Source organism: Pleurodeles waltl, chromosome 1_1, assembly GCF_031143425.1.
Source record: "Pleurodeles waltl isolate 20211129_DDA chromosome 1_1, aPleWal1.hap1.20221129, whole genome shotgun sequence".
NCBI classification, from domain to species: Eukaryota; Metazoa; Chordata; class Amphibia; order Caudata; family Salamandridae; genus Pleurodeles; species Pleurodeles waltl.
Genome location: NC_090436.1, coordinates 944380366 through 944406750, shown reverse-complemented (window position 1 = coordinate 944406750; position 26385 = coordinate 944380366). Strand labels below are relative to the sequence as shown.

Genomic DNA, 26385 nt, shown 5'->3' with positions numbered 1-26385 from the left:
GGGCAGCCATGGACTGTGTACGTCATGCAGACCCATTAGGCAAACCTAAAAATCTCCAGGTGGGATCTGAGCTCTACCTCTTTCCAGGTAGTGTGCTCAAGAACATTGCCTAACAGACAATCTACAAGCATGGCAGGACTCACAGCTACTTTTAGAGTACCACAGACCCCCCACACTCAAAAGGAACCAGGGCTACCACTAGGTGGCTCTCGCGATTGTCAGCGACTATGACCTGGTGGAATGTACTAGGGATGACCTGCCCTGCTAACACTAGCTGAGCCCTGACAGTAGTCAAGCTGGCTCCCGTGTCACGCAGAGTCTCCACCCTTTGCCCATTAATGGTGACCCACTGCCTATACTTGGAAGTGTTGGCAGGCACATGAGCTTTTGGCACCACTTCTTTAGGGATACTAGGGACACCTTTATCTGCTCCCCAAAGCTAACTGGGACTGTCTCCCTCCCAAGCGCTACACTAGACAACCCAGGTGTCTCCCCTCTAGTGGGGGGCTGTGCCCTCTTGAGACACTGGGAGTCACCCTTAGATTGCCCATGCTTGAAGCACTGCAAGCATTTGGGGATAAACCTCCCTTTCTTCTTGTCAAAGAATCCTGGCCTCTTCAAAGACTCATGATGAGACTGGGTACCACCACCCCCCTGGGAATTGTTTTGGGGGGCTTTTTAGAACTCCTTATTCTTAAGTTTTTCTCCCCCCTCTTTCTCCTTTTTGGACATTCTGGTGCTAGCCCAAAGGTCTGCCTTCTCAGCAAGCTTCCTAGGATCAGTCAGCTTACTGTCAACTAGGTGCTGGCGCAACTCTGTATAGCAAACACTGAACATGTGCTCCCTTAGGGTCAGATTATACAATCCTTGTAATCATTTACTTTGTTGCCCCGCATTCAGTGCCTTACTGGAAAAATCAAAAAAGCCTACCCAGGTTTGTGTGGAAAGTTTGGTGCTGACCCTGAACCTCTGATGATATTTCTCAGGGGTCAGCCCAAACTTGGCAAGTGCAGAGGTTTTCATGGGCGCGTATATGTTTTGATCTCTTGGATCCAGTGTAAGGAGTGTGTCCCTCCCCACAGCTGGTACATACCACCACAAGGCCACCCCCCATTGCTCCTCAGAAACCAACAAGCCCTTAGTGCAACTTCATAAGCAGCCAACCACTTATCAATGTCATCTCCCACCACATAACTGGGCACCACATTTTTGGGTATATGAACCTTCCTTTCCCCAGCAGGTCCTGCATGTATGCTGCCATCATCACTTCTGGACTCAGACTGCCTTGCCTTGATATCCAGCTCTTTGAGTTTCAGTTCATGAGTCAGAAGAATCTTCTTCTCAGCCAAAGCTCTCTCAGCTGCAGTCTCAGCTCTCCTCTACCCTGCCTCTTTCTGAGCTTTCCTTAACTCTGCCACTATGTTTAACTTTGCCATTTGGAATTGAAATTCTCCTCCCTCCTTTCCTCCACGGTCAGGCCATGTCTAGAGACACTGCTCCCTGGTTTACCAGGGGGCACATTTCCAGGGGTAACATCCCACACCAGGGTGGCAAATCCTGTGAGGGGCCACACTGTGGTTCCTCCACCTCAACATCCTCTTGTGAACGGGCTTCTGCTCAGGCCCTCAGCGCCTTTTGGTACTCCTCCTTCTTGGAGGCACCACGGGTAGGTACACTCATCTCCTTTCAGCTGGTTAACAGTGTATGTCTCCAGCTTGGCTAGGTGAAACTCTCCAGCTCCTGCTTGAGACCCAGCCAGACACATGTTGTATGAGGATTAAGTTAAAATGTCAAGCAGAAAAATGAAATTCCATTAAAAAGAGAAAATCAAGTTGACCTTTAACTGTGGGTAAGCAGTGTACATGTAGCTATTGTATGTCACTCCACAAATACAAGTCCTATTCCACCACTGCCATCAATTTTAGAAATGGGGTCTTTCGTTGGCAGTCAGGTTACCCCTTGTCCAAGCAAGGACCCTCTCTCTAGTTAGGGTAAGTCACACACAATCCAAATTATCCTGCGCTCACCCTCTGGTAGCTTGGCACTGAGCAGTCAGGCTTAACTTAGAAGGCAATGTGTAAAGTATCTGTGCAACAAATCATGCGATAACACAGTATAAACACTACAAAAATACACCACACAGGTTTAGAAAAATATAGATATTTGCTTGCTAAGTTAGACTTGGAAATGTTGCTACTTTGATGATCTGCTTTGTTTGTGTCAGTCTCATTGCAATGTGAGTGGACCTACCGGAGTTTGATATGAGCTTTGGGTCATGTGTATGATTTTTCATATCTAACCTCCTTGTATTGTGTTTTACCCAGGCCTCTACACCATGTCATCCTCATGTGGGCATTTCGGAGTTGTTACATTGGCAGGTAGCTATTGCTGTTCTGACATATCAAATGGACATGGATTGATCCAGATATGGGGTGTATGAGTCCTGTGCCAAAGTTGCTTGGAACGTGGGTGGATAGAATTCTGATGTGCACAATAAACTTATTTGATATGGTGAGTTGGTCCAATTGTCTCATGTGTGATCATGTGTCCTTGAAACATGTCATCCAGTGCAATCCATGCATTCTCCCTTCACACTCTGTTGACAATGATCCTGAACAAACTTTGTGTAGCTGTTGATGTGTTTTCTCATTGCAGGTGACAGTGCCTGCGCCACAACACTGACATAGGATTGTGTAATGCCTCCAGATGCTTGCTCATTGCAATAGGCTGGACCAATGGTCAGGTGCGGTTATACTGCCCTCTGTCTATGCCATGGTGTATGTTACGTTGGCAGGCATGTTTTTGGGTTGTGATGAGGCTCTAACTAGTGACAAGATACACTAATTTGTTAGGCTATTCTACGGGACAAGGTCTGACAAAACCCTTTCTTCTGTGGTCTTGGGGACGGCACCTTTGCGATATCCAGCCTGACTCAAGATGGTCTAGCCATTCTTAGCTATGACATTCCAGACATTTTAACAGCCTATGTGCTGTACTGTGCAATAAAATGTTTGCTGTGACCAGACACTTGAGTCATTGTGTTGCTAATTCTCCTCAACATACTACCTGAGACATATCCCTCCTTTCAATATCGTCTTATGTCTTCCTCATGTGCATCACATGGGTTTACAGTTCAACCTTTCAAAATGTAGAAACATGGTAATAGGTGTGTTTATTTACACATGTACAGTACATAACTGTGAGACTCAACAAAAAAGTAAAGTGAAGGGATCAGCCATGGTGGATGAAATCAAATTAGTAGATGCCACAACATTTCAAGTCCAAAGTCCAGTGTCCTACAACCATGAAAAATAAAAAGTGATTAAAGATCAGTCAAAACAGTGAATCTGTGGCACACAAAGGAGTTCCTTCATGAAGAGGTCACTTTCTAGCAGTGGTTGATGTCTTACCATCCGCGCCTCCTGGAGTCTTGGGTGGACGTCCCCATTTGAAAAGGGGGATCTGCTGCTACAGAGGCAGAGGTGTCTGAGGCAGGTAGTTCCCCTGACAGGGCCACCCTTACAGTGGCTGCCACAGATGTTGAAGGAGGTTTATGTCGCTTGGCCAAAGGAAGGAGTGTGGTGTTGCTCACAGTCCATGATCAGGGTACTACTGATCTTCCTGAACACCCCTGTTAGGTAGGCCAGGATGGTGTTGGTGGCCTCGCACTTTTCAAGTGACTCACAATGGAAGTCCCTCTGCAGCTGCTCTATCTCCCTGAGTTCGGCAAGTACCTGGCCATCATGCCTTAGGATTGTTGGTAGGCTCCTAAGATATGGCTGATGGTGTCCTGGCCAGGGCATCCCCATCAGCCTCATTCTGCAGGCCCACACCATCTATCCCATGCACCTGACCCCCATGTTCCATCCCCTTTGGAAAAGCTTGCCCCCCACCACTGGTTCCAGGACCATCATTTTCGGAGGTGTTTTGTTGTGACTCAGGATCCTGGACCGGGGGGCACAAGATGATAGTCAAAGTCCTCGGGACACAGGTTTGGGGGCGACTGTCTGCCTGAGATGTTGAAGCAACAGGGCTGGGAGGAGTCAATGGGGTCACTGTGAGGCTCACTGGTGTCATCTGACCAGGTTGCCTGGATGGGCCAGAACCATCCTCAAAATCCAGATGTCCAGGAGTGGTGTCCTCACTGTGGGCCTCATCCATGGGGGTAGTGGCAGTCTCTTCAATGGGCTTGGTACTCGCAGTGGCAGTTAGACCTGTTGATATGAGAGATCCAATGTTAAAGGTCGTATTGTAACATCTACCTCTAATAGTGAACAGTGACATTTGGCTAAGGCCATGTACACAGTGTATTTGCAGATTTCCCTTATGCGACAGTTACACATGCTATCAGTTGTATTGACCTGACATTTGGGTAACATACCAATTCCATTTCAGTCAACTAGCTTCAGAATGTCAGAGTTTAATAGCACTTGGAAGGATGGTCATAGACTCATTTGTTGCCAGCAGTGCAGGCAAAACAGTGGCTGGACAGGATGTAATTTAGGTCATTTTAAGACCTAGTTGACCTTTATGCAGGCATACCCAGAACCTTGTTGTAAATGTGATAGTTGTCATCATGAGGTCAGTGAATTGTGAATGTATCTGCTGCCAATAAAATTCCTATGATGCATCTTGGGGCCTTTGGTCTGTCTCAAATTGTTTTGGCACATAGGTTGAGCTGTCCTTGCTGCCCCCAATATATTTAATCTTGGCATAGCTGCTCAATATGGATCTATGTGTTGAGCTACATCACTGAGCGTACCGTAATATGTACCTTGGACCCTCCTAGGAGGTTAAACTTAATTTGTGATTTCACAAACAGATTAACAATGTCATATGGACACTGGTATGGTTATTGGAGTTACAGGGACTGGTCCTCCTGGGATCTACAGTCATGTTACTCCAAGTACTACACAAGTATACAAATGTCATCCTCTCAGGTGAGTACAGTTAAAAGGCTGAGTAGAGGGAGAAAGGTCATTCAAGCGAAGGATACTGTAGTCGCTGAGTGGAGGGAGGGTAGTAGTGCTTCCTGGCCTTAGCATTCCTGGCAGTGTCTGTCCTACCCTAACAGTATACAGATGGCATCCTCCCAGGTGTGTATATTCCAAACTGGAGGTGACAATCAAGGTAATTTCGAGTAGGATACACTGTTCAGGTTTTTGTATTGGTGGAACAGTGCCTGCTGTGAATTGTAGTGCTGTCAATCCTTCTACTACACACACTATACAGAGTTGGTGTTGCCCCAGGTGAGTCTAGTTCACATGTTGGAGGCCAGAGAGGAGTCTATGGACAGGTGGACACTGGGCTGTTGAGTGGTTAGACAGTGAAGTTGGCAAAAGGTGATCAATGAGCATGCATGTCAATACAATTTCCTGATATTTTGTTCTGACTTACCCGAATCCACAAGCCCTTAGAATGCAGGATGGCCAAAACCATCTCCCAGGATGCGAGTTGTAAGGGAGAAGGTGAAGGCCCACTGCCAGTCTTCTAGACATGCAGCTGGTGCCTTACCACTGAGGTTGTTCCACTGCTTCCTGATATCGTCCCTTGTGGGAGGGGTGCAGCCTACAGCATTCACTCTGTCAACTATACTTTGCCACATTTCAATTTTCCTGGAGCTGGTCGTGTGCTGGACCTGGGTTCCAAATAGATGTGGCTCTACTCTTATGATTTCATCGACCATGACTCTTTACTCATCGTCAGTGAAATGGATATTTTTGGGGGGTCACATGGTGATGATAGTAAAAATTTGATAGGAGGTGGGAATTAAACAGGTGACGGGGAGTAAATGGAGTAGTGAGGTGCAAATGGATGTGATAGGAGTGCGTTGAGAGTGTGGGAAATGTGCTTAGTGTAAGTTTGTGGGGTGCCTAACCTGTGATTTTATCTTTTTTGATCATGTGCTCTGGTTACAGTGTTTGGAGTTGTAGATGCAAAGGATTGTGATGTGTGAAGGGGTGTGTATTATAGTGTGCTTTGCAGGCGTGTAGGGTGTGGCAATGTGTGTCAGCTTTGTTGTTTTCAAATCCATCCAATGAGGTGTTGAGTTTTATTTTGTTGGCCACAAACCGCAGTGGTTCGGACCGCCATGGATGACCGCCTCTGTGACTTTATACTTGTAATAGGTTCGGTGGTTGGTTGATGGGCTGTCGGTGCTGGTGGTTGGACCGCTTATTTCCCACCCTCCAAAGTACTGACGGTGTTGGATTTTTGGCTGACTTTTGCCAGGTCTGTCTGTGTGACTTGTAACACGACGATCTGTATGACAGCTAACATGGAGGTCTTTTAACGGCCACCACTATGGTGGTCCGACCACCAAACTCATAACCAGGCCATTTATTTTTAATGGCCCATTTCACTTGTGTGGAACTGAAATGGGCTATAGATGTGTGCCCTCTTCTTCTAATAATGTAAAGGAATGGTGTGAACTGGAATACCCACGGTGTGCTACTAATTATACCTATCTGCAAAATGTGAGTACAAGGCTCCGATTGATTTTTATGATTTGAAAAGAAGAGACATAACATTTACTTGAGGACTATTTGAATAACTACAAAAACAAAATCAAATTGACAATGAATCTGAGCCAAAGAATGATCAATTTTCTTGATCTTTTGGTGACCGCACAAGGGCATAAGCTGACAACCACAGCATATATAAAGGAAACAGATGATAATGTGGATTTACTCGCTATTTCTTGCCTTACTGTCCCTTATATGAAAAACATACCTTTTAGGGAATATTTACAGGAGTGTGTGCAACTACAGCATGAGTGAGGGCTTAAAAAGCAGATTAAAATTAAAGGTGTTTTTTTAAAAGAGGGTGCCAGCAGAAATTGCTCCATAAGGTCATTGAAAGTGCATCTGAACATGGATGACATTATCTCCTTTTTGACAATATAGAGTTAAGAACTGCCACCTACCACAAAAAATAAGCAATGCGATAAATATAAAGATGTCAAATGAATAACCAATTACAGCTTGAATCATTGTGAGATAAGGTAAAAAAAAAAAATATTGGCATTAACGAAGACAAAACAATGACATAAATGTCCTATAGTCTCCATTAATTACATTTAGTAATGTACCTAACCTAGGGGATTTACTAATAAGATTGTATTTTTCATGCCTAACAACGTGATTTCAAATAACATGTGTTTGCCATCACTGACAAATTTATTTTACACATTGACTACCGTAAATATTGTAAATGAAAGCATAAACCATAAGAGTGGTTTGCCAACTATGGTCACTTGAAATCAAAGTTTTACATCAAAATGCTTATTAACTATGTAATAACGTTTGTTGTTTAGGTGTTAATTTGTGCCTATTTCAAGCTTTATGCAGGGCATACAGCTTATCAGTCTAAGGTTTGATTGGCTTAAATGTGTAGGTGATTGAAGATGAGAATTTTAATTAGGCCATAGTTTAATGTGATGTACATCATGAACATAAAGAAGATGTCACTACTATACAGTTTTTGGAAGCAGATCATGTTCTAATGGACATCTGTCAAAGGGACAGGGAATTGCTACTCTGTTAAAAGAAAACTAAATGTATAATTAAATGTCAAAGTTTACAGCCTGTAGGGACGAACCAGGCTCTACCTTGAGTGATCCTGCGGGGCTTGGAAATTCTGGAGTAACACCAGGCAGCAAAACGTGCTGCCTTGTGTTACTTTACACTGGGAAGGCGTTCCATGGATGGAGCGTGGGTGTTCTCATGCACCCACCCATGGACTCAGAAGCATTTCCAGATGTACTAATACAAGGTAGACCTGGAGATAGATCAGAATGCTATGCCTTCACATGGGAGGCCCAATGAGGAGAAATATATTGAAATCTCCTCGTTGTCTCTTCTTTCTAAGTGTGCTGTAAAGCCTCAGAGGATTATTTTTGTGCAGGATAGTTTCCCTTCCTGCAAAACACAATCCTGCCTGCCATGCAGGCACCCTTGCAGCATGGTGCAAGGGTGCAAACACTGGCGCTAGGCAGCAGATTGTATGCCAGTGCAGGGAGAGAGCAGGAGTGTGCCATATAATAGATATGACATATGTCTGTCCTCTCCCTTTCCTGTAGTGGAGCACAGCAAGGAGTTTGCTGTGCTGCATTGGGTAAAAAAAAGAGATTTCAAGCATGTGTCTGATATAGGATTGTTTTCTACAGAGTTGGAAAAACCTTCTACTGAAGAGAATGGTAATGTCATTATGGTGGCCTTTCATCAATGAGTCACATGCTTTGTGACTACATACAGCCATTTTCCTACTGCACTGCCAGCTGTTCCAGGCCCGCCTAGCCCATGGTGCAGGGAAAGCAATCCAGGAATCCAAAATAAAATGTCACTTAATCCTTTCAAAAGCTTACATTGAGCAATAAGGGTCATCCGGGCTAGTAGGCTAACAGAAGAGACGGTGCTAAGCTTTCCAAAGAGAGTACATTTGAAGAATCCAATTTGATTTGGATAAAAAAGGAAATAGGAGCACACTCAGAAGCCTAAAATTAGTTAAATTTAAAATGTGCTCCAAACTAATTTTAGAATTGCCTTATAGGGCCACTGCATAAGAACCCTAAGTACGAATTCCTTCAGAAACGGCAAGCCCTTAAAACAATTCTCACAGGTGAAGAAAGAAAATATCTTTATACCAGTGTAGCTAGTATATACCAGTGTAGATAGTAGAGGTAAACGTCAAAATGAATGTGTGAATGATGTTCCGTTTTTTTTCTTGAGCTTCAGATAATTTAGAAATGTAAAGTACAATATAAAAATGGGGTTTGTTTTCAACATAACCAATGGTGTTATAACTTCTTCTGGTTCTATATGCTCAATTTTCAGGTTGGAAGAGCAAAGATTGTGTCCCACAAATAGTTTCTGATTATATGGTGAATAAATTTGACTTGGAGCCGCTGGTGACCAACACCATGCCCTTGGAAAACATCAACGAGGGGTTTGAACTGCTGCGTACTGGCAAAAGGTGAGCTGCAGGTGTTTTAGGACATTTTTAAGCAGTCAGATTCAAAGATGGCACTGACAATTCTTTTACATGGAAAAAGAAATACGTTTTGTATTTTCATATGGTATTTTACCGAATTGTTTCAGTAGCCTCAATTTGTCAGTGTTGTCAGCTTGACCGTAATTTACAAAAAGGTGTGCTAACCAAACGGAAATTTAAATATACCTTGTCATTTAGCTAGGGATCAAAGGTAAATGGAAAGTAAGCTGTCTGCACTATCGTGTACAAGTTCACAATTTCTGTCAATTTCCACTTCTGAAAGCTTATTGACAGACTGTAAGGCTCTCAATCAAGCAGCCAAACTATGCTTTAAAGTTTGGAAATGTGATCCAGCTACCTTCTGAAAGCGCTCCACTGTCAAGCAACATGTTCAAAACTCTTTGCGTCATCTATAAGGCCTTCTGGAACAAAGGCCTAGCTACTTCAAAAGGTGTCCCATCACTAAACCCCCATTAACCTATGATTACCCAGGCTTACACTTGATTCATTGATGATCCTTCACATGGCAGATCTTTCAACATTCAGTGAATCACACTCTGAAATACCCTTAATCCCACTTTGAGGGCAGAAACAAACCATCCAGTATTCAGAAATTAATAAAAACGGACCTTGTCAGGAAGGCATTTCACTGAATTATACGCTATATCAAGGACAACCGAAGAAGTATATTGGATAAAGGCCACCAGCTTACATTTCTATAGGCTCTTAACTAGCACTGTAATTTTCAGACTGTCTTCCTTTTCCAAGCTAGTAGTCTGTAGTGGCAATGAGGAGCCTTATGACACGGTATAAAACCTCTAAACAAATAAATATTAAATAATTGCTCTCTCATGGTGAAGCAGCATCAGGACACTATAAGAGGCTGATATTAGGATGTGAGCATTGTGATACTTTCCTGTGTTAAACTACCATCATCTTGCTTGCCCCTACCTCACAACATTCCTAGCACTGATACACTGCAGAATTTCACCCTCCGGCTCACTATGTTTATACCCCTCACAGCAGATTGTGGTGCAAGACAATATTGTATTGTAATGTCGCCTTGTATTGTTTTGTTGCATTTACTATCAAACTACCACCGTATACTCATATACCCAAACGCCTCAAGGGCTTCCAATCGCTCCTAAGCACAAACCCTTCCTCTTCAAGCTCCTCACAAACACTCACAAAGCACTACACAACTAAAGACCAGCTCACTTCAACAGCCACATACAGCTCCATACACCTATCAGCCTCCTACATTCGGCCAACCTCCTCCTCGCCCACGTCCCCTGCATCCGCTGAACCAGAGCTGGAAGTTGAGCCTTCTCCTTCCTTGCACCCAAAGCCTGAAACAATCTTCCCTTCAACATCAGAGACGCTAGCTCAAGTTTAAACTTCTGCAAAAAAACACTGAAAACATGGCTCTATCAAGAGGCCCCAGCAGCACCCCCTTATTAGGCACAAGGTTACACTCCAAGGAAGCACGTGTGCCATACAAATACGCATGTTATAACAATACTAAAAATATACATACATATATAATTTCAATGTTGAAGCAATATATTTAATATTAAATTCAAATCTATTTTATTTGTACGATTAATAAAAACCATTACAAAACATCTAAAAGAAACATTGAAAGCTGGTTTTGCATTGTTTGTAGACAGTTTTGCTCAAGGCAGAAACAGAATACCAGAAAGCTGATTATTCATCCCTTAGGGGCTGTATAAAAGAGATTCAGATGGCAAACAAGACAAAGCTGTCTACAACTTCGGGATTCTTTATGTGCATGATTTGTAAATGTCTGGAAATAAAAACTGAGCATGATCCAATAACAACTCGCATGTTGACACACACATATTAAACCGTGGCAATCATAACCTACAAATCTGTGCATACGAGTCAGCGTGACCTGTGCCTCGCTAGGTGGTGTGAGCGGGTTCCCAAAGGACATAGGGGGTCATTCTGACCCCGGCGGCCAGGGTCGGCGGGAGCACCGCCGACAGACCGGCGGTGCCCCGCAGGGCATTCTGACCGCGGCGGTTGGGCCGCAGTCAGATGCGGGAAACCGGCGGTCTCCCGCCGGTTTCCCGCTGCCCTGCAGAATCCTCCATGGCGGCGGAGCGCGCTCCGCCGCCATGGGGATTCTGACACCCCCTACCGCCATCCTGTTCCTGGCGGGTCTCCCGCCAGAAACAGGATGGCGGTAGGGGGTGCCGCGGGGCCCCTGGGGGCCCCTGCAGTGCCCATGCCCATGGCACTGCAGGGGCCCCCGTAAGAGGGCCCCACAAAGTATTTCAGTGTCTGCTATGCAGACACTGAAATACGCGACGGGTGCCACTGCACCCGTCGCACCTTCCCACTACGCCGGCTCAATTCTGAGCCGGCGTCCTCGTGGGAAGGTTGATTTGCCCTGGGCTGGTGGGCGGCCTTTTGGCGGCCACCCGCCAGCCCAGGGCAAATCCCAAAATACCCTCAGCGGTCTTTCGACCGCGGAGCGGTATTTTGGTGGGGGAACTTTGGCGGGCAGCCTCCGCCGCCCGCCGAAGTTAGAATCACCCCCATAATGTGAGTAAAGTGGTATTGATGTTGTTACGGCTTTGGACCATATTGAACATGATCCAATAAATACACTCATGTTGACACATACATACTAAAACCTGGGTTACAAAACTTTCAAATCAGTGCATACGATTGCAGACCTAAGCTTCACTAAGTAGGTGAAAGGGCCCACAAAGTTCGTGGTAGGTGCATACTACTAGCTTGTCCAACAGGAGTGAGTCCCTTCCATACATGACCTCTGAGCTGTAAGCTACGGTGGGGCTCATGTCAGGCACCGTGAAGCTTTTTAGAAGGCTTGAGGAATTCATGTACGAAGGTTGCTGATTTCGATTTTAAGATCTCCTTATGGAGTTGAAAGGTTCTGTGATTGTCCATGATCATGCCCAGGTACTTGTATTTCACAGTCAAGCTGACAGCAAGACCTTTTAGGTGCTACCGGCTGGGTTCATTTATTTTATTCTGCCCATGATCTTTATCCTTGTTTTTACGAAGTTGATTGTAAGGCCGCTTTTGTTTGGGTAGGAATGAAATATGTCCAAAATCCGCTTTTGGCCCGCTGTAGTTCTGGATACTAAGAGGGCATTATCTGCATAAAGTATGCCGCAAGTTGGTTTACCTCCCAATTTAGGGACGTGTCCAGTTACTTCACCAAAGCTTTGGAATGATTACATTAAATTTTGACAAGACCAGACCACTTCTACGTCATCGACTAGAATGTGCATGCCTCTGGCGTTCCAGAAGCATATTGTTAAGCCAACATGTGAACTGGGAAATTTGGGTGGATGTAAGTTATGAGGTCATTTTCCTGTGTGTTTTTAAGGCTGTTAGCAGCCACGACCAACCTGATTCGATCACGCAAACTTGTTGTTGCCTGTAATGGCTCCCCGACATCGCTGCCGTCCCTCGCATCCGCCGCTCCACGGCGGGTGGGAGGTCTTTCTCCTACCTGGCAGCCAAGACCTGGAACACCCTCCCCACCAGCCTCAGGACCACCCAGGACCACTCCGCATTCCGGAGACTCCTCAAGACCTGGCTCTTCGAGCAGCAGTAACCCCTTTCCCCCTAGCACCTTGACACCCGCACGGGTGAGTAGCGCGCTTTATAAATGTTAATGATTTGATTTGATTTGATTTGATTTCCGGCCTGGTTTTTCTTTCATTGGTCTGATTGCAGCCACCTGTTGCATTTCTCAATATGGAGAATGTTTAGTTTGGCCGGCATCTGTTGTGATTGGCAGTTGTCACAAGATTGCAGAAATGTGCTGGATATGCTTCCTGTTTCTTGTCATCTTGATTCCCGACTTCTTAAACTCGTCATTTTCATACCACACTTGAGTTGCTTGTTCAGACGTAGGTAAAGTTATTAAAGTTGGTTCCTTTAATTACTTTCCTCTTGGTGGTGGGAACGCTATTGATCGAATATCCGTGCTGATGAGATGAGCCAATGGAGTGTGATTTCCCAATAGTTTTAAGATGTTTCCCCTGTTCAGAATATCTTGAGCGTCCCTTGGTGCATATTCAGGATAGATGAGGATCATGGAGCCAGATTGAAGAGGGGGGCTTGCTCATTGGACTGTTGCAGTGCCCTGTGACCTCCTATTGATTGCATCTGTGATGATTTGGGGTCTCACCTTGATGTTTTGAAAGTCCGCATGGGAACTAGCGATGCGGCATGGGGAGGAAAGGCCATTTAGGACTGATTTAGAAGGCTCTCTGTAGGAGGCTGGATTGGCTTGTAGTGAGTACCAAGGGATACTTACACCTTGCACCAGGCCCAGGTATCCCTTATTAGTGTATAGGGTGTCTAGCAGCTTAGGCTGATAGATAATGGTAGCTTAGCAGAGCAGCTTAGGCTGAACTAGGAGACGAGTGAAGCTCCTACAGTACCACTAGTGTCATATGCACAATATCATAAGAAAACACAATACACAGATATACTAAAAATAAAGGTACTTTATTTTTATGACAATATGCCAAAAGTATCTCAGTGAGTACCCTCAGTATGAGGATAGCAAATATACACAAGATATATGTACACAATACCAAAATATGCAGTAATAGTATTAGAAAACAGTGCAAACAATCTATAGTTACAATAGGATGCAATGGGGACACATAGGGATAGGGGCAACACAAACCATATACTCCAAAAGTGGAATGCGAACCACGAATGGACCCCAAACCTATTTGACCTTGTAGAGGGTCACTGGGACTGTAAGAAAACAGTTAGGGTTAGAAAAATAGCCTACCCCAAGACCCTGAAAAGTGAGTGCAAAGTGCACTAAAGTTCCCCAAAGGACATAGAAGTCGTGATAGGTGAATTCTGCAGGAAAGACACAAATCAGCAATGCAACAATGATGGATTTCCAAATGAGGGTACCTGTGGAACAAGGGGACCAAGTCCAAAAGTCACAAGCAAGTCGGAGATGGGCAGATGCCCAGGAAATGCCAGCTGTGGGTGCAAAGAAGCTGCTACTGGACTGTAGAAGCTGAAGATTCTGTGGGAACGACAAGGGCTAGAGACTTCCCCTTTGGAGGATGGATGCCCCACGCCGTGGAGAGTTGTGCAGAAGTGTTTTCCTGAAGAAAGACCGCAAACAAGCCTTGCTAGCTGCAAGTCGTGCGGTTAGGGTTTTTGGATGCTGCTGTGGCCCAGGAGGGACCAGGATGTCGCCAATTACGTCTGGGGACAGAGGGGGCGTCGAGCAAGACAAGGAGCCCTCTCAGAAGCCGGCAGCACCCGCAGAAGTGCCGGAACAGGCACTACAAAGTGGAGTGAAACAGTGCTCACCCGAAGTCGCACAAAGGAGTCCCACGTCGCCGGAGGACAACTTAGAAGGTCGTGCAATGCAGGTTAGAGTGCCGTGGACCCAGGCTTGGCTGTGCACAAAGGATTTCCGCCGGAAGTGCACAGAGGCCGGAGTAGCTGCAAAAGTCGCGGTTCCCAACAATGCAGTCTGGCGTGGGGAGGCAAGGACTTACCTCCACCAAACTTGGACTGAAGAGTCACTGGACTGTGGGAATCACTTGGACAGAGTTGCTGGATTCAAGGGACCTCGCTCGTCGTGCTGAGAGGAGACCCAGGCTACCGGTGATGCAGTTCTTTGGTGCTTGCGGTTGCAGGGGGACGATTCCGTCGACCCACGGGAGATTTCTTCGGAGCTTCTAGTGCAGAGAGGAGGCAGACTACCCCCACAGCATGCACCACCAGGAAAGCAGTCGAGAAGGCGGCAGGATCAGCGTTACAGAGTTGCAGTAATGGTCTTTGCTACTTTGTTGCAGTTTTGCAGGCTTCCAGCGCGGTCAGCAGTCGGTTCCTTAGCAGAAGGTGAAGAGAGAGATGCAGAGGAACTCGGATGAGCTCTTGCATTCGTTATCTAAGGAATCCCCAAAGACAGAGACCCTAAATAGCCACAAAAGAGGCTTTGGCTACTTAGGAGAGAGGATAGGCTAGCAACACCTGAAGGAGCCTATCAGAAGGAGTCTCTGACGTCACCTGCTGGCACTGGCCACTCAGAGCAGTCCAGTGTGCCAGCAGCACCTCTGTTTCCAAGATGGCAGAGGTCTGGAGCACACTGGAGGAGCTCTGGGCACCTCCCAGGGGAGGTGCAGGTCAGGGGAGTGGTCACTCCCCTTTCCTTTGTCCAGTTTCGCGCCAGAGCAGGGCTGAGGGGTCCCTGAACCGGTGTAGACTGGCTTATGCAGAAATGGGCACCATCTGTGCCCATGAAAGCATTTCCAGAGGCTGGGGGAGGCTACTCCTCCCCAGCCCTAACATCATTTTCCAAAGGGAGAGGGTGTAACACCCTCTCTCTGAGGAAGTCCTTTGTTCTGCCTTCCTGGGCCAAGCCTGGCTGGACCCCAGGAGGGCAGAAACCTGTCTGAGGGGTTGGCAGCAGCAGCAGCTGCAGTGAAACCCCTAAAAAGGCAGTTTGGCAGTACCCGGGTCTGTGCTACAGACCCGTGGGATCATGGGATTGTGCCAACAATGCCAGGATGGCATAGAGGGGGCAATTCCATGATCATAGACATGTTACATGGCCATATTCGGAGTTACCATTGTGAAGCTACACATAGGTAGTGACCTATATGTAGTGCACGCATGTAATGGTGTCCCCACACTCACAAAGTCCGGGGAATTGGCCCTGAACCATGTGGGGGCACCTTGGCTAGTGCCTGGGTGCCCACACACTAAGTAACTTAGCACCCAACCTTTACCAGGTAAAGGTTAGACATATAGGTGACTTATAAGTTACTTAAGTGCAGTGGTAAATGGCTGTGAAATAACATGGACGTTATTTCACTCAGGCTGCAGTGGCAGGCCTGTGTAAGAATTGCCAGAGCTCCCCATGGGTGGCAAAAGAAATGCTGCAGCCCATAGGAATCTCCTGGAACCCCAATACCCTGGGTACCTCAGTACCATATACTAGGGAATTATAAGGGTGTTCCAGTATGCCAATGTAAATTGGTGAAATTGGTCACTAGCCTGTTAGTGACAATTTGTAAAGAGAGAGCATAACCACTGAGGTTCTGGTTAGCAGATCCTCAGTGAGACAGTTAGGCATCACACAGGGAACACATACCTATAGGTCACAAACTTATGAGCACTGGGGTCCTGACTAGCAGGGTCCCAGTGACACATAACAAACATACTGAAAACATAGGGTTTTCACTATGAGCACTGGGCCCTGGCTAGCAGGATCCCAGTGAGACAGTGAAAACACCCTGACATACACTCACAAACAGGCCAAAAGTGGGGGTAATAAGGCTAGAAAGAGGCTACTTTCTTACACAACCCCCCCCCCCCCAAACGAAGGACAATAAGGCTAACCTTGGCCAGTTGAGACTTTATTGTCTAAGTGGTGATAAGTAGAGAGTAGCTCTGCAATAGACTGGTTACTCCCTTTATCATCCACTATATGGTTACTTCCCTGTGGGGATGTAAACCACCCTGTTTGAAGTTTTTTAGCTAAGCAACAATGTGAAGATGTATTTTCAGAGTTTTTATCAGTAAGTTTTAGTTTAGAGCAGTGGGAATTGTCCACTGAACCTATTTGTAGTGATGGAAATGCCAGACAGGGATGCTGTCTCAGAAAAGCCATAGCTGGGCAAAAACTTTGTCCATATGGCTGGAAGAGAGAACAGGGATGCTGTTTCCCTTGGGTTGGAGCAGGGCAGGGATGCTGTCCTATGAGCTCCACACTAGGGCAGGGATGCTGTCCTAAGTGTTGTGAGGCAGTGCAGAGTTTCTGCACTAAAGTTTCTCTGGGAGGGTTGGAGGGATGCTCCATGTTAACTAAAATGGTGCTCTTTTTCTCACCAATGTTAGTTATCCCACAGAGAGGTACTTCTACCTCAGGGAGTACAGCTTTGCCAGCTGATGCTTCCCTTGGAACAGGTGCCACCCCAGGAGAGGTTTCTCCCACCACAGGAATGGTATCCTGAATGGCAGGGTGGTTAGGGGATACTGTGATACCCTTTTTACCTGTTGATGGAGAGGGATCCTGAGTTTTCAGGCCTTCTCTCCTTTGCTTTTTCATTTCAGTAGAAATGAGAGGGAACAATTCCTCTGGGATGCCCAGCATGGCTGCATGGGCATAAAACTCTACATCAGCCCAACCTGAGGCCTCTAGGTCATTACCTAAGAGACAGTCTACAGGTAAGCTAGGTGATACCACCACCTGCTTAGGGCCAGTAACTCCACCCCAACTAAACTAAATTATAGCTAAGGGAAGAAACTTAGTGGAGTTATGGACATCAATAATTTTATACTGTTGTCCAATGATGTGTTGTTCAGGAGCCACTAGGTTTTCAGTCACCAAAGTGATATTGGCACCTGTGTCCCTGTAAGCCAAGGCCTCAACACCATTTATTGAAACTGTCTGCCTGTACTTATCCATTGTAAGGGGTCAAGCAGCCAGTGAGGCAAGGCCAATGCCACTAGGTGTGACAGAAACTGTCTTGGGACTGACTACCCCAGTTTCTATGATGGACCCATAAGTGAACCCAACTACACCCTTTGCTTGACTGTTGCCAGCAGTCCCACCACTAGTACCACTACTGCTAGGGGCACTAGAGCTTGATGTATTAGTGGTGGTAGGCTCAGGGGGTTTACCTGGACAGGACCTATCCCCTGGCCTATGGCCTCTGTTTTTACACACAAAGCACCAAGGCTTTTTAATGTGTGCATGTTGAGAAGAAGAGGAAGAATTTGTTTTATCCCCACCCTCTGAAGAGTGTTTAAGATTTGAAGTGGGATCTTTGGTTTTACCCTTATCCCCATGCTTATCTTGAGATTTTTCACCATCTTTCTTCTTGCCATCCTTGTCACCACCTGTATGAACTTTTCTGTTCACTCTTGTTCTGACCCATTTGTCTGCCTTCTTTCCCAATTCTTGGGGAGAGGTCAGATCTGAGTCCACTAGATACTGGTGCAACAAATCAGACACACAATTATTAAGTATATGCTCTCTCAGGATTATGTTATATAGGCTTTCATAGTCAGTCACTTTACTGCCATGTAACCACCCCTCCAAGGCCTTCACTGAATGGTCAACAAAGTCTACCCAGTCTTGTGAAGACTCCTTTTTGGTTTCTCTGAACTTCATCCTGTACTGTTCAGTGGTTAAGCCATAACCATCTAGGAGTGCATTCTTAAGAACTGCAAAATTATTGGCATCACTTTCTTTCACAGTAAGGAGCCTATCCCTACCCTTTCCACTAAATGATAGCCATAGGATAGCAGCCCACTGCCTTTGAGGGACATCCTGTACAACACAGGCCCTCTCAAGTGCAGCAAACCACTTGTTAATGTCATACCCCTCCTTATAAGGGGGAACTATCTTGTGCAGATTCCTAGAATCATGCTCTTTTGCAGGATGACTATTGGGAACACTGCTGCTGCCACCGTGGGTTTCTAAACCCAACTTCTGTCTTTCTTTCTCTACTTCTAAGGACTGTCTATCCAAATCCAGCTGTTGCTTCTTGAGCTTCAGTCTGGTTTGTTCCACTCTCAATCTATTGAGCTCCCTTTCTAACAATCTGTCATCAGGGTGGGTGGGAGGGACATGTCTAGAAACAGAAGTATGATGAGAAAGGACAGAAGGAGACCTGTCCCTAACAGAAGGCACCCTAACAGCTTGGCTCACAGAAACAGCACTTCTACTATGATGAGAAGGAATACTCTTACTGTGATGTGAGACCACACTATCTATATGATGTGACTCAACATCAGTTCCAACTATGCTAGGTTGTCTGCTAGGGGGCAGGCTTGGAAGTTTCCCTCCCACTTCTTTAGCTAGGGGTGCCCCAGAGTCAGAGTGGGAACCATCAGCTAACTTTTCAACAGGAGTGCCAGCTGTGGCCTTATCTTGTTCAATAAGCATATTCACTAACAGTTCTCTAGAAGGATTCTTCCTTACACTTAAACCTCTTTCTATGCAGAGACTCCTTGCTCCTTTCCAGCTAAGGTGATCATAAGCAAGTTTGGACAGATCAACAGTTTGGCCTGTGCCAGACATTTTTAGAAAGTGTTTAAGTGATAGAAAAAGGAAAAAAGATTTTCAGAACTTTTAGAAAGACAGAAAAATTTTTTTTTAAAACTTTTTAAGAACTTTTTAGAAAGTTAGAGGTACTTTTCAGCACTTTAGAAAGAAGTGAGAAAAGAAATGCAAAACTTTTTGGTTAGGTGTACATACACTGAACTTGTTTTGTATATTTTTCTCTTATGAAAAGTACAATGACAAAAGTGGTAAGTAGTTACAGAGCACTTATCCCACCACTGCACAACCAATGTAGGAGGCTGGACTGGCTTGTAGTGAGTACCAAGGGGTACTTACACCTTGCACCAGGCCCAGGTATCCCTTATTAGTGTATAGGGTGTCTAGCAGCTTAGGCTGATAGATAATGGTAGCTTAGCAGAGCAGCTTAGGCTGAACTAGGAGACGAGTGAAGCTCCTACAGTACCACTAGTGTCATATGCACAATATCATAAGAAAACACAATACACAGATATACTAAAAATAAAGGTACTTTATTTTTATGACAATATGCCAAAAGTATCTCAGTGAGTACCCTCAGTATGAGGATAGCAAATATACACAAGATATATGTACACAATACCAAAATATGCAGTAATAGTATTAGAAAACAGTGCAAACAATGTATAGTTACAATAGGATGCAATGGGGACACATAGGGATAGGGGCAACACAAACCATATACTCCAAAAGTGGAATGCGAACCACGAATGGACCCCAAACCTATGTGACCTCGTAGAGGGTCGCTGGGACTGTAAGAAAACAGTTAGGGTTAGAAAAATAGCCCACCCCAAGACCCTGAAAAGTGAGTGCAAAGTGCACTAAAGTTCCCCAAAGGACATAGAAGTCGTGATAGGGGAATTCTGCAGGAAAGACACAAATCAGCAATGCAACAACGATGGATTTCCAAACGTCACAAGCAAGTCGGAGATGGGCAGATGCCCAGGAAAGGCCAGCTGTGGGTGCAAAGAAGCTGCTACTGGACTGTAGAAGCTGAAGATTCTGCAGGAACGACAAGGGCTAGAGACTTCCCCTTTGGAGGATGGATGCCCCATGCCGTGGAGAGTCGTGCAGAAGTGTTTTCCTGAAGAAAGACCGCAAACAAGCCTTGCTAGCTGCAAGTCGCGCTGTTAGGGTTTTTGGATTCTGCTGTGGCCCAGGAGGGACCAGGATGTCGCCAATTGCGTCTGGGGACAGAGGGGGCGTCGAGCAAGACAAGGAGCCCTCTCAGAAGCCGGCAGCACCCGCAGAAGTGCCGGAACAGGCACTACAAAGTGGAGTGAAACAGTGCTCACCCGAAGTCGCACAAAGGAGTCCCACGTCGCCGGAAGACAACTTAGAAGATCGTGCAATGCAGGTTAGAGTGCCGTGGACCCAGGCTTGGCTGTGCACAAAGGATTTCTGCCGGAAGTGCACAGAGGCCGGAGTAGCTGCAAAAGTCGCGGTTCCCAGCAATGCAGTCTGGCGTGGGGAGGCAAGGACTTACCTCCACCAAACTTGGACTGAAGAGTCACTGGACTGTGGGAGTCACTTGGACAGAGTTGCTGGATTCAAGGGACCTCGCTCGTCGTGCTGAGAGGAGACCCAGGGTACTGGTGATGCAGTTCTTTGGTGCCTGCGGTTGCAGGGGGACGATTCCGTCGACCCACAGGAGATTTCTTCGGAGCTTCTAGTGCAGAAAGGAGGCAGACTACCCCCACAGCATGCACCACCAGGAAAGCAGTTGAGAAGGCGGCAGGATCAGCGTTACAGAGTTGCAGTAGTCGTCTTTGCTACTTTGTTGCAATTTTGCAGGCTTCCAGCGCGGTCAGCAGTCGATTCCTTGGCAGAAGGTGAAGAGAGAGATGCAGAGGAACTCGGATGAGCTCTTGCATTCGTTATCTAAGGAATCCCTAAAGACAGAGACCCTAAATAGCCAGAAAAGAGGGTTTGGCTACTTAGGAGAGAGGATAGGCTAGCAACACCTGAAGGAGCCTATCAGAAGGAGTCTCTGACGTCACCTGCTGGCACTGGCCACTCAGAGCAGTCCAGTGTGCCAGCAGCACCTCTGTTTCCAAGATGGCAGAGGTCTGGAGCACACTGAAGGAGCTCTGGGCACCTCCCAGGGGAGGTGCAGGTCAGGGGAGTGGTCACTCCCCTTTCCTTTGTCAAGTTTCGCGCCAGAGCAGGGCTGAGGGGTCCCTGAACCGGTGTAGACTGGCTTATGCAGAAATGGGCACCATCTGTGCCCATGAAAGCATTTCCAGAGGCTGGGGGAGGCTACTCCTCCCCAGCCCTAACACCATTTTCCAAAGGGAGAGGGTGTAACACCCGCTCTCTGAGGAAGTCCTTTGTTCTGCCTTCCTGGGCCAAGCCTGGCTGGACCCCAGGAGGCAGAAACCTGTCTGAGGGATTGGTAGCAGCAGCAGCTGCAGTGAAACCCCTGAAAAGGCAGTTTGGCAGTACCCGGGTCTGTGCTACAGACCCGTGGGATCATGGGATTGTGCCAACAATGCCAGGATGGCATAGAGGGGGCAATTCCATGATCATAGACATGTTACATGGCCATATTCGGAGTTACCATTGTGAAGCTACACATAGGTAGTGACCTATATGTAGTGCACGCATGTAATGGTGTCCCCGCACTCACAAAGTCCGGGGAATTGGCTCTAAACCATGTGGGGGCACCTTGGCTAGTGCCAGGGTGCCCACACACTAAGTAACTTAGCACCCAACCTTTACCAGGTAAAGGTTAGACATATAGGTGTCTTATAAGTTACTTAAGTGCAGTGGTAAATGGCTGTGAAATAACGTGGACGTTATTTCACTCAGGCTGCAGTGGCAGGCCTGTGTAAGAATTGTCAGAGCTCCCTATGGGTGGCAAAAGAAATGATGCCGCCCATAGGGATCTCCTGGAACCCCAATACCCTGGGTACCTCAGTACCATATACTAGGGAATTATAAGGGTGTTCCAGTATGCCAATGTAAATTGGTGAAATTGGTCACTAGCCTGTTAGTGACAATTTGTAAAGAGAGAGCATAACCACTGAGGTTCTGGTTAGCAGATCCTCAGTGAGACAGTTAGGCATCACACAGGGAACACATACCTATAGGTCACAAACTTATGAGCACTGGGGTCCTGACTAGCAGGGTCCCAGTGACATAACAAACATACTGAAAACATAGGGTTTTCACTATGAGCACTGGGCCGTGGCTAGCAGGATCCCAGTGAGACAGTGAAAACACCCTGACATACACTCACAAACAGGCCAAAAGTGGGGTAATAAGGCTAGAAAGAGGCTACTTTCTCACACTCTCCCACAGACGTATCTCCGTTGGTACTGCTACGTGATGATGACATTACTGTTTGTGTTGTTTGAGACGTTAGGTCTATGATGACAGTTGTGAGAATGTACGGCAGCATTGACAATTTATAGAGAATTGGTGAGCATGTGCATTTTCGTAGCTCTAAAAGCGCTGAGGGGTCCAGCACTATAAATGCCCCTTGCGCTCACACAATGAGGTTGTTAAGTTTATTAAGCCTGTGGTCGATCCCAAACACAAACACCACCAGGGTGTTTAGGTGATCAACTTGAGCTTCTAGTTTTTCAGAGTAACATTGGAGTGACTAAAAAAATGAAGTGGAGTATTGACAGTAATGCAGGCTAACAGTTATCCCTCACGCTGGTGGGAGAAATGGGAGGTTTGTGCATTTTATTGTGTGCTTCCCCAGACCCTGAGGGGTGAAAGGGAACGGTGGGGCCCACAGCGACTTCATTAGGCTCACGCTCTTCGCGCCCTGTCTGCATAGTTGCCGATCTGGAGCAGTGCCACCTTTGTACCCTTGATGACCCTGATTGGGGGAGGGGGATGGGGAAGGAGGGTTAAGCCTTCTGCCTTTGTCCAGTTCTATTTGTTATGAGGGGACTTTATACTTGTCTGCACTTTTCTCTTTTTCCACGGTTATGTTGGAGTGAGCTGATGGAATTGGTTTAAGGAAAGTAAGTATTGAAAGTGTTTGGTGATACCCTGTGGAATTCTGGGTCCGAAGGTCTTGGGAACCTGAGCAAACGGAACCTGCCAATCGAGAAGGGTGCTTGCTGCCGTTCTTAGCTGTGGAGGTGACTTTTTTCTCCCTTAACGGGCTATCACTGAGTCTTGGATCTTACAGGAGCGTTTTGAGTGTTGTTTGGGCTCTAGGCATTTCACACATGGCCCCCTTTGGTGCATATGTCTAGATTGTTGCACATTTCTGTATGTAAAGTCAAGTCTTCAGCGGTTGTGTATTGACGGCACCCCCAGCTATAGTGAGGCTTTTAGCCATTTCCCTTTGCTGTATTGTGTCTTTGTGGTCGCCTTGCGTGTTGTCATGATGACCTGATGGTTGAGTTTGACAGTGACAACGATATGTGTGTATTATGTTCTTTTGAGTTTGAGACTTTAGACTGCTGATATTTAATATAAAGTCCTATGGGGGGGGGTTATTTTATTCAGTCTCCATTATTTTCTATGGGAGTGTGTTGCAATACCTGTGAGTGGCCAGGTGCTTAACATAGCTTATTTAAGTGCTGGACTGGGCTGAAGTACAGTGGAGCCTGTTTTGACACTTTTAGAGCTGAAGTAACTTAAGTAGTATAGTTCATCAATTGCAACGGTCGTACTCTTTTGTGGGTGCATGTTTGTATTAGCATATCCCTCACTAAACCACTGCTTAAATTTTCCTTTCCCACTCATGTTTAGTAGCAGGCATTGCCCATTTTCCCACCAATATATTATGAGTTCTTGGTTTTCAAACATGTCAATATATATACATATTGTTAGAAATGGGGTCTCTGGTTGGCAGTCGGTTTGCACTCTGTCCAAGCAGGGACACTCACTCTAGTCAGGGTAAAGGAGAAGTACACCTTGTTAACCCCAGCTTACCCCCTTGGTAGCTTGGCACGAGCAGAAAGGCTTAACATGAGAAGCAATATGTAAAGTATTTGTACCAACACACACAGTAATACAGTGAAAGCACTACAAAATGGACACACCAGTGTAGAAAAATAGGTAATATTTATCTAAATCAAACAAGACCAAATGACAAAAATCCAACATACACAAGTCAAGATATGAATTTGCAAAAGAGTAAGAAACGTGGTTACACATAGTACCTAGTTTGCGTAATAAAGCCGCACAGGCGAGCGTGCGTCGGAAAAGTCAGTGATGCAAGTGAGTCCCTGTGTCGTTCCTTATCTGGTCTGGTAGGCGATGTGTCATTTTTCTCTCTCGCAAGAGAGCGATGCATCGATTTCCAGGTGGGCACCTCAGGTCGGGGCAGGCTTTGCGTCGATTTTTCACACCCAGCCATGTTGCGTTTGAAATCCGGTCGCACTGTGTCAGGAAGCCACACTGCCTGGGATTTGCGTTGTTGTCTGAAGCCGCCTGCGGGTGTTGCACATCGTTTCCCCAGCCGCAATGCGCCAATCTTATAGCCGTGATGCAGCTGGAGCGTCGATTTCAGCCGTGAAGCTGGTGGCTCGTCATTTATCAGCCGCATTGCAGATGGTGCGTTGAATATTTGCCCGCACTGCAGTCCTTGCATGGATTTCAGTCCTTTTCCACCAGCTTCACCTTTCAAGGGCCCAGGGACTGGATGGTGCACCACTTGGCAGGGCAGAAGTCTCACCAGAGAGTCCAGGTGCTCATAGAGGAAGTCTTTGATGGCCTTGAGACTTCAACAACAGGAGGTGAGCTCAGTTCAAGCCCTTGGAGATTCTTCTCAAGCAGGAATGCACAACAAAGTCCAGGCTGTCCCCTTTCACTGGCAGAAGCAGCAAATGCACGATAGTCCAACAGAGCACAGCACAGGTAGGGACAGCACTTCTCCGCAGCTCTTCTCCTTGGCAGAGGTTCCTCTTGAAACCTTGAAGAAATCTAATTTTCAGGGGGTTTGGGTCCAATAATTATACCCCTTTCCGCCTTTGCAGTTGGCAAACCTCAAAGAAAATTCTCTGTTATTTGCAAGATCCTGCCTTGCCCAAGCCTGGCTCCAGACTCACACCAGGGGGTTGGAGACTGCATTGTGAGAGGGCAGGCACAGCCCATTGAGGTGTAAGTGGCCACTCCTCCCTCCACTTTAGCTCAAATGGCCCATCAGGATATGCAGGCTAATCCACAGCTCCCTTTGTCTCACTGTCTAGAGGGGATTCACAAACAACCCAACTGCCAGTCTGACCCAGACAGGGAATCCACAAACAGGCAGAGTCACAGAATGGTTTAAGCAAGAAAATGCCAACTTTTGAAAAGTGGTATTTTCAAACTGACTATTTAAAAAACAACTTCACCAAAAGATGTATTTTTAAATTTTGAGTTCAGAGACACCAAACTCCAAAGTTCTATATGCTCCCAAAAGGAATCTGCATTTAAAGATTATTTAGAGGCAGCCCCGATATTAATCTATGAGAGAGATAAGCCTTGCAACATTGAAAACTTAGTTTAGCTGTATTTCACTGTTAGGACATGTAAAGCGCACCAGTACATGTCCCACCTTTAACATACACTGCACCCTGCCCATGGGGCTACCTGGGGCCTACCTTAGGGGTGTCGAACATGTAGAAAAAGGGAAGGTGGGTGCACTTGCCAGATCGAATTGGCAGTTTAAAACTGCAGTGGCAGGTCTGAGCCATGTTTACAAGGCTACTCATGTGGCTGGCACAACCAGTGCTGCAGGCCCACTAGAAGCATTTGATTTACAGCCCCTAGGCACCTCTAGAGAACTTTATTAGGGACTTACTAGTAAATCAAATATGCCAATCCGGAATAAGCCAATTACACATACAATTTACACAGGAACACTGGCACTTTATCACTGGTCAGCACCAAAAACAGCAAAAACAGAGTCCAGCACACCGTCAAAACATGGGAAGCAGAGGCAAAAAAGACAGGTCTAACAGCCTGTTTTAGCTAACCTAAAAAACACCGCACCAAGGATGCCAGGTCGAACATCCATGCTCATTTCGGAGTCCGAACCCGTGGAGCACCCACACCAGTGGAGCAAGCTGGCTGAAATTTACAGTCCACAAAAAAGTTACGTTGAATAAGACGCTCACTCAAGGTTGCAGCGCAAGAGCAGTTTTACTGCATCCACAAACATGCCGTGCTTCGCCCGACACACGGACTTGATCACACAAATTACACCATATTGCAATCCCTCTTTAAACTTAGGGAACATGAGAACATAGACAAAGGACTCTCCACACTATCATAACTATGGCCGCCATCTGTAAATGTACAATTATTCTGTCCCCACAAACAAAAACAACAATCATTAT

General features: G+C 46.2%; 1 protein-coding gene across 2 annotated transcripts in view; it reads left to right on the top strand.

Moving 5' to 3' along the window:
• Positions 1-26385, top strand: part of LOC138289570 (alcohol dehydrogenase 1-like) — a 259702-nt gene that overhangs the window by 204388 nt on the left and 28929 nt on the right. For both annotated transcript variants that reach the window (XM_069230185.1, XM_069230184.1), the window contains exon 8: positions 8835-8973. In XM_069230185.1, the coding sequence (XP_069086286.1) occupies positions 8835-8973 (139 nt within the window). The remainder of the gene's footprint in view (positions 1-8834; positions 8974-26385) is intronic.